The 9,251-nt window shown below is 42.3% G+C and overlaps 1 protein-coding gene across 1 annotated transcript; it reads right to left on the reverse strand.

Moving 5' to 3' along the window:
• On the reverse strand, positions 1 to 9,004 carry golga7bb (golgin A7 family, member Bb). Its single transcript, XM_008279775.1, has 4 exons — positions 8,852 to 9,004; positions 7,694 to 7,846; positions 1,372 to 1,473; positions 1 to 84 (listed from the first exon to the last, which is right to left on the reverse strand). The coding sequence occupies exons 1-4, from the start codon at positions 9,002 to 9,004 to the stop codon at positions 1 to 3; spliced, it is 492 nt and encodes a 163-aa protein (XP_008277997.1).
• Positions 9,005 to 9,251: the final 247 nt, after the last annotated feature.

Consider the following 9,251-nt stretch of genomic DNA (forward strand, 5'->3'; position numbering starts at 1 on the left):
TCACCGAGCGCTGCTGCCTGACGACATGCTGCTGCTGGGACTGGAGCCGCCCGAGCCCCGGTCTTCAAACAAGCTGATCTCTAGCTGAGGACACAATGAACGTCAAGGATCATCCTCGCAAACAGGGTATTAAAGCACAGAGTTGAGGAAGCGCAAAAGGATGTTAAAGCATTACACTTCTGCATCTGTGATCCTGTTATATTCAAACCTTCTGCTCACTTGCATGCATAAATCTAGGCGACTGATTTGAGATGATGGGTAGTCGGAAGATTTTCTCTCCTTGGAAAGATCAGCGACTGGTGTGAAAGAAGTCAGTGTGTGTTCCCAGTTTTCTGTTTCTTTCTCACTGGATGCCGACCTCTCACTGGATCACCATCAAAGGCAATCACATCTTGCTTTTAGCGCTGATAAAATCAAACCTTTTTGAAAAGGTTTGGAGCAGTCCATGACATGTTCAACGTGTCTCTAATCCCTAGTCTGATGGGCCATGAAATGATTCCCAAAAAGGCTGCTTTCCCGTACATAAATTGGTCCTAAATCATGAAGGTTCAGGCGAAGAGATCATGCAAACAACAAAAAATCGATACATTCAATGCAGTTTTTTGGGAGAACGAGGTCTCTAACTATCCATCAGAAACCCTAACGATAGCATATAGGCGTGCATTGACTAATAAATGCTGGTAATAGGTTGGCTCTTTGACTTGGAGCCTCTTCTTTGAACCAGTCAGTGCCAGGCCTGTGTGATGGTCTACTGAACATATTCTTCCTCTCCTTCTGCCTGTGCTGGGATCACTCCAACTGACAAAAAAGACAGACGTGCTGCTGGATACTTCAGAAAATGCGGCAACTCATCTATAAAAGATGAACCACATGAAGAGCTGGAAATATTTGAAAAGACTGTGATATAACACCTTATTTCAGAAGGATAAAGCTGCCTGTGTGACTTTAGAAAAGAAAACACGACATCACAGGTGCACACACATTTTTGGCTCCTGATTAGCAACATCAACTTGGATTTTTCACCTTCTCTTATCAAAGGACAGAGCGTGCAGGCTTTTTCTGTCCTGCCTGGCTTCAGATTTACTCCTGGGAACAATAGTTGGCCATTGAACAGCTATTCTGCAGCAGCTGGAGTTTAAGTGCCTTGTTCAAAGGCACCTTGACAGAATTTATGAGGAAGAAGAGATATTTCTTATTCATTTATGCCATCCACATGTTTCTAGCAATTTGAATTATTCTAACCTGTGTTTTTCAGCTCTCTAACTCCTATCAGTCTTCGATATGTCAAGCTGTCCTGTCAGTGCTTTCATCCACTATCTCTTTGTTGCACACGTGAACACAGAGTACAAGTAGCAGATGAGTGAAGGATACAACCCTCATTCCTCTCTCTATGGGGTCTGTGAGCAGCAGACCTCTAGGAGCGTAGATCTTCTCATTCTGCTCCTGGATGTAGCCCGATATCTTCCTCAGCACCTGGAATAAAACAGGGGCGGGGAGGGATTAGGAGAGGACCAAGGTACATCTAGAGATAATCCAGATTTGATTAGACCCATTGAAGGTACGATGAAAACACAAGCCGAACATGCACCCTCACTGAGAATAATCTGAGCAGACATTCCAGCTGAGGATCCATTACCTGCATATTACTTTTCAAAGTGCATTCTGTGTTACATGTAATAACCATGAGCCCAAAAGAGGCTAAACATGGAGCCAAGCTGCGGCAACTTTAACCTCCTCCTGTGCTGTCTTGAGTGGAAAATATGAAAAATGGAAGAAATGAGTTTGCAGTCCTTCTGTGCATAGTTAGCATACGGCATATGATACCAACTCTCTCGAGTCATTGCCCGTCTTTATTTTTCCTGAGCATTATAATCTAAACTCAAAGTAATTCCATTATGCTCTAAGTACAGCAGTTATTTTTTTTATACATACTTCCAAGCCACTCATGTCAAGCAAGGCGGTATGAATTGAATTACTAAAATTGATGAGCTTGAGCTTTTCCTCTTTTTGAAGTTTTCCATTTGGAGGCTTTAGTTTCTAATTTAAAAGATGGCTCTCTCAGGCTAAATGTCATGCCTTGGTTAACTGTCTGGGCAATTTGGAAACACTCTAAAATGTGAAGTGGACAGTTTATTTAGATTGCATTGGCAGCGAATGTATTTCTCAGCTTTGCAAGTGAGTGTTGCATCAACTGTGCAAAATAAAGCCACAGAGCAGCAGTGGAGTGAATCTGTGCGGTTCAGACCGTGGCCCGGCTCACAAATTCAAACACGCATGTCTGCATGTATACATTCTCCTATGCATTACAAATACACGGAAGTGAAGAATAAAGTCTAAAAAAAAAAAACCTAAGCAACATCAGAGAGTCCAAGGTTGTTGCTGATAGCAACCAAATCACTACAGACGGATGGCCAGTCATGCTAAATGGACAACTATTAGCTAAAGTGGAATCATTAGTACTGCTTATTCAGCCCCAGCTCTGCTTCTGTGAGCACCAACAATGCTGATGTGCCATGCCTCTCTTAAACTCCACCTAATCATGTCAGTCAGCGAAACCACACTCCACTGGGCCTCGTGTACACTGAGAGAGCTGCCAGCGCTCCTAAAAAGAAGGTGCAATCTTTAGCCCACAGTTTAGCTACATTAGCCACAGCTCTTTTAGGAGGTAAAACCAAAATGGACTGTGTCTGGATGTCTGGCTAACCTCTGGGGTTACTTTAAAAACTTTAAAAGCGTCTTTCAGTGAGTCAGTAAACTTCATACTGTTGCACTTCTCATTCATGTCTGTCCAGACCCATGCATCATACATAGAAAAGACTTTCAAGTGTGTAAGTCCATTGAGAGAAACAAACCAGAGTCACATTCCTTGAGCGTGTACACATGCTTCACCAGTGAAGCCGATCCTGGGAGAACACAGAGTCATAACCATGACAGATGACACGATTTAAATATGGATATTACTGAAAAGATGCTACAAATTGTAAAATGTGGAACTGTCACGCACATAGTTTGAAGGTGGCCACCCAAGATTATTGTCACCAGTTAAGGATCTGACCAGATGCGATGTGCTGTCAAATTCTTCATTATGGTGTCAAATAATGGCTCCAAATGTGTGTCTGCAGAACATAATGATGCCATAGTGTGGTTAACCTTTGACCTTTTGGATGGAAAATGTCTTCACTTCATCATTTTGTCCTTTTAAACATCCATCCATCCATTATCTATACACCACTTAATCCTAACGAGGGTCACGGGGGGCTGGAGTCTATCCCAGCTGACTTAGGGTGAAGGCAGGGGACACCCTGGACAGGTCGCCAGTCTATCACAGGGCTACACTTAGAGACAGACAACCAAGCACACTCACATCTACGGACAATTTAGAATCACCAATTAACCTCAACATGTTTTTGGACCTTGTGGGAGGAAGCTGGAGAACCCGGAGAGAACCCACGCTGCACGGGTAGAACATGCAAACTCCACGCAGAAAGATCCCGGTGCCCCCACCGGGACGCGAATCTGCGACCTTCTTGCTGTGAGGCAACAGTGCTATTCACCGAACCACCTTGCAGCCCTCTTAAACATTTATGTGAATACTTGTCACAGTTAGTGTATGTTTGACTCATGATTAAAAACATGTTTAGTGAGGCCACAGTGATCGTGGCCTTTGATCTGTGAACTGCCACTTCTGATCAGTTCATCCCAGAGTCCAAGGGGATGTTTGCCTCAGATGTAATGAAATTGGTAAGATATTAGGTTCACAAGAACGGGGCGGACGAGAGGTTGCAGCGACCTTGTTCTTTGCCAAAATCAAATCAGTTCATCCTCAATGTTTGGCTAAATTTGAAGCAATTCCCTCAAGTTGTTTGCAACCACAATCAGGTGTTCACAGTATTAGATTCATGAGAATGGGACGGGTGGCCAAACTGAAAACATAGCTCTGGCTCGCCACTGCAGAGGCATTAGAAAAGAACAGGATCCAAACAGTGAGAAGCTACAATTCTCTTTTGAAGTACGCCGTGTTGAATGTAACACGTTTGTGTTTGTTCCTCATGTGGTTTACTGAACATGACAGATTCACATCCTCTTTTGTGAGTTAACTAAAGGTCAGTGCAGCACTCAGCCTTAAGAGATTAAAACAACAGAGACTGAGCAACACACTGAGCGACGCTCCTCTGGAATGTCAAAGGCCTGTTACAGCTGCAGGCACAGCTGCTAATATAGTGACCCTTGGAAGTGGAGACTAAACAACAGAGGGATACTTCTTTCTGTCTCCCACTGGAAGAAGAATAGGAGACTTTTTGCAATGAAATGTCTGGAAAACATTAAGACATTTTACTTCTCGGTGAATTATTGAACTGAAACCATCAAAAGGCAGTGGTTTGCTTTGTTGCACTTCTTGAAATCAGTCAGATCTAAGTGAACTAATGCTGAGCATAAAGTAATCATTATTTGACTTGAAACAATGACTTTATATCCACACATGTCGTAACACAATATAAACAGAGCCTTTTGTTAAAAACTCAATCAAACGTCACAGCGAAGAGGCAGACACACAGAGCGGAGCCCTGACTAATCGGTTTACTGTGGTCCAGGGAAAAGGGCAATCCTTTCACTTGCTAGCGAGCTCTCGGGGCAGCTCAATCCTCTTCAGCGTAACAATATGACAGTCAAGTATCCAATCTGTGCCTCTGCTGAACTGGCATGTGAGTGACAAAGCCTCTGGGAAAAGTGATTGTGCAGATACATACACACTCCTCCGCATATGTTGTCAAGTGCAATATAAAGGAAATATGAGTACCCACATGTATCTGTGCGAATCTCATGCTGTATATGCAGCCACATTCTTGTTAATACCCGGAGAAGAAAAAGAGGAGATGGAGGGCGCAGACTTTATGTGAGGTGAGTTTTCTGAGTGCTTGTGCTCACATGTATCTGCTGTGACATGCTGGGAGCAATCAGCATCTTTTGATGGAGCGAGATGTAAGCATCAAGGTGAGCTGGGTGCTCGAATGAAACTCCACACTGATGCACCATCGCTGTAACGTACACACACACACACACACACAGCATCAACTTGGGTGGGTATGTTTTATCATCGTCTGTCATAACGTCATTCAGCCAAGATGATTAAGTTAAACAAGTAAATAAACAACTCTTCTGTGGAGCCGATAGCATCTCAGCATCTTAATGTAGCACGACCCAGCTGACAGGCAGATGAAAGGAGCCTCAGGCCAGGCCATTTCTGCATGGTTTCAACACAGAAAATAAGTTCCTTTGTGCTTTTTGGTCAAGCTTCCAGCGCCGCTGTACTGCTTTGATAAAGAAATGTTTATAAGATGCATCAAGACCAGGGAGATGAATGTTGTGGGTGACAGAGATCAGAGCAGAGAGGCATGCTGGAACTTCACGCAACTCCAGTTTCATCTAAAACACCGGCAGGTACACACAACATCACAAGAGGATTAATCAAGCTCACTGTTCCTGTGTGTGTGATTCTGTTACAGATGTGTGTGTTCTCGTTCCAGCTCAGCGAGTAACAAGGAACAACACAGTTGTGCAGAGGTTTCACCACCTGCCTTTTCTCAAGATGGACATCTTGGCTGTGTTGAAGGCTCAGTGTCATGTCTCAGCTGGCGTGCCATGTCTTGGCTACTGGCACACAGGTGTAGCCGTCAGACTGAGTTTTAAAACGCAGTGAAAAGAAAGCTGAGGGTAAACATTGTTCCTGAGAGAATCAGATCATATCTCTTGGTTTTTTGGCTCTGCTTTCCTCTGTCAGTGAGTCTAAATAACTGTGTGACCCAGAGTGCATTAGAACACACAATTGGATGTTTTAGTGTGTGCAAGAGTTGGCTTCCAACAATATGGACAAATATGGTAGTAAATAAGTCTTGTGGATGGGCAGTGGAGTTTATTAACACACAATAAAAGGATCCTTAAAAATCTGGTTATCTACAAAACTTTGGAATGAAAACTATTTTACGTCTGAATATTTATTATGACAAGCACAGTAGCAAATAGGTTTGCACTGTCACATCACATTTATATGGCTGTGGGTCAGAAGTTGCTGTCCACTGGGGCTTTTTAGAGTTTGCATGTCCTCCCAGGACCTGGGTGATTTATTTCCTGGTGCCTCGGGACTCCCCCACAGTCTAAAGACATGCAGGGTATTACTGAGATATTCAGTAGAGTAGGATTGGTAGGATTGCTTGTGGGCCTGAATACATGTTTATCTGTAGCTGTGTGATAAACTGGCAACCTTTCCAGGGAGCACTCTGCCTCCCTCCCAGTGTAAGCTTGGACTCTATGGCCCACTGCAACCTTCAATAGGATAGATTGTTTAAAAGACTATGAATGGATACTTATTTGTTGTATTTACAGTAAAAATCTACTGGGAAAACAGTGTTTGTCCCCTTAGGTTTGTGATTAAAAGGTTAGAGAGATATGTAAAGCCTAAAGCCAGAGTTTTTAATGTCGCAAATGTTCCTCTCATTTACCCACATAGATCACTATAGCAAACTATGCTGCACATCTAGCCTGTACCTGAGGGGAATTTGGGGATGTAAACTGGCTGTAAGAGGCACCACCCTTTCAACTTGTTGTCATCAGTACCTATCTGCATTCATCTGATGATGCAGAAGATGCATCAATATGCTTTGATGCTTGGTTCACTTTACTCCGCTGGTGCTGCAGTGAATGGTAAACAAATTAGATTATTGATCAATCTACTGGTATTTATCACAGAGAATATTCAATCAAATCATTCATTTCATTTAGATTTGGCCAAAAAACTGTAGTGATCTTTCATTATGTGATGTTGTCAGACCTACTTGCACTTTTTTTTTATGTGTTGTGTTTAAATAAGTAAAGCTTCAGTGCTCTAATGTGCATCAGTCACAGTAGAATGCACTGACTGGTTAAATAGGGGAATCCTGAGGTAACAAAGAAAGGCATAACCACTGCTTGGGGTTTTGGGTTTTGTTGAACCAGCTAACACAAATCCTGGCTACGTCAGGCTGGTCTCATAGTACACTTCTCAGGTTTGCTTTGCAATAAACAACAGGGTAAAGTTTTAAGCTTTAAAAGAATGTGTCAGGAGAATTTGGCCTCTGGAATAATGTGTTTCTATACAGAAGGTCTAATGCTGAGCTACAAGCTACAAGCTCTACAAAAAGCAAAGCTTAGGGTGCATTAGGGGATCACTAAAGTTCCAAAAACCATGGAAGCTCAAAGGAATAATTCACCATTTTTGGAAATAGGCCCATTCACTCTTCTATCTGTTTGCTGATTATAGAGATGGAGTTTGAAGGCAATTAGTCCAGCTCAGCATTAAAGACGCAGAGTGAAGCAGCTAGTTTGACTTTGTCCAAGTTTGAAATGCACACTTAATTACACTTTAGCAAGAATAAATTAACCGTTGCTATGCATGCAAACACAAGTACAGAGAGTTGCTTAATGTAATTTCAGGGCCAGATGTGTGTTAATGCTAAGCTAAGCTAATCCTCTGTTGGCTTTAGTTTTATATACATTACATAAACGTCAGAGGGGTATCGACCTTTTTATTTAATGCTCAAATTTTGCGAAAGCACCGTTATCTTAAGTAAACTCCATCTTTTTTCCATATAAACTGTACTTCAAGTCAACATATGATATATTTTACGTGCTAAAACTTAGGTGTTCACAGATTTATTACCTTCTCATAGCGTGTCTCCATGCAGAGGAAGATGATGTAAGCTGTTGCACAAGCCAGACATCCTTCCAGGTACGACTGACCTCCAATTTTTTCAGCCTCCGCATAATAAGAGTTCAGGGTCTTCACCGTCTCCTCCAGCAAAGTTCTCTCAATCTACTTACAAACACAAACCAACACACAGGTAGAGATGTGAATGCACGCACACACACCGTGAGGGCTGCACGTGTTGAAAAGTGTTCTGGCATATTTGCAGGAGCAAGCTGTTCGGCTATAAACCAACCTGCCAAACATACCAGCGGCATTCTGCTCAACCCAAAATATTCCTATTTTGTTAAGCAATTTAGAAACACATCTCACTTGCAGAATGTGGAAAAACTTGAGGCGAAGATGAAAAATTACTAAGAAGCATGACTGCAATGGGTAGCGGTTAGAGGCTCTGACAGTGAATATTTATAGTGAACTGATGCGGATTTCTAAAAAAAAAAAGGAAAGTGTTCTAATGGTCCCTTTACACTGACTCCCACTGTTTCCCTCTGAGCTTGTATTTCTTTTTATTTCTTGCTCTCTGTGTGTGGACTGTCTGCTTTAGATGCTAATTGCGAGACAAATCTACAGTAATATCCCTACGCAGCACCATTCTCGCCAATATAGCCAGGTGAAAAGAGCAAAACTGCATAAATAAACTGCATATTTTTTCCCCCAGTGCCTGGTGTGAATATAGTGTGTCGCTTTTATTCTGCAGAGTTTGAAGCGCAGACTATTAGAGGTCACTCGGGCTGGAAAAGTTTGTGTCCATCTGTGGTGAGGTGGAAAGTTCATCTCGCAATGTCACCGTACTTGATGATTATGCTAAATGTTTGAATTTCAAATTTTACGATTGCGAGGATTAACACTGCAGAATTGAGGAGTTTAGGAAAAATCCTCTATGTACATGTGTTAGCGTATACCTGTGTGCATTTACTTACAAGTTTAAGCAAATGAGCAAGCTGATATCCATCATTCATATGTTTTGTCATCAAGAATACATCACTGAAGTGATCTTATTAAGCTATGTTGAGTCTTTCCGTGTTGGAGCATGTGGGAGATGTTGTTTCAAGTGACATGGGATTTTGCCAACGCAATACATTTGCCTGGATATGTGCTTGTGTTTGTGCTCACCCTGTTGTCAAGCTCTGAAGGGAACTTGGTCTGGAATCGGCACACGGTTCCTTCGCTGTAGTCTCTCTGTATAAACACCTTTGTTACCAGCGACGCACTGTGCCGCAGCTCCTGGAGGTTGTGGAACTTGGAAGACAATAGAAAAACAGGCATGTTAAATTTGTGATCCAAAACACATTTGCATTGATCTAGGCACAAGAGAGGCATGTCTCTTTGCTTTTGTGAGATGTGCTATGCTGTGGCTCCACTTACAGAGACAATTTTCTCTACAAACCATTCCAATCTCACCAAAAAAACAAACAAAAAAACTCCCCAAAAAACAGAACACTGATTGTTTAGGATTTCTTTTCACTTTGCAATGAGACTGGGTTCATTCTTTGTACTGTCAATAAATGGATCT

Source organism: Stegastes partitus, unplaced genomic scaffold, assembly GCF_000690725.1.
Source record: "Stegastes partitus isolate 25-593 unplaced genomic scaffold, Stegastes_partitus-1.0.2 Scaffold169, whole genome shotgun sequence".
In the NCBI taxonomy this organism is placed as follows: domain Eukaryota; kingdom Metazoa; phylum Chordata; class Actinopteri; family Pomacentridae; genus Stegastes; species Stegastes partitus.

What these genes read in the sequence shown, in the direction of transcription:
- golga7bb (XM_008279775.1), bottom strand. Translation starts at nt 9,004, where the DNA reads ATGCCTGTTTTTCTATTGTCTTCCAAGTTCCACAACCTCCAGGAGCTG. An exon ending in CTTCAGAGCTTGACAACAGG is followed by an intron (nt 7,847 to 8,851) that starts GTGAGCACAAAC and finishes GTTTGTAAGTAG; the next exon opens with ATTGAGAGAACTTTGCTGGA. An exon ending in TAGAGAGAGGAATGAGGGTT is followed by an intron (nt 85 to 1,371) that starts GTATCCTTCACT and finishes TTGTGTCCTCAG; the next exon opens with CTAGAGATCAGCTTGTTTGA.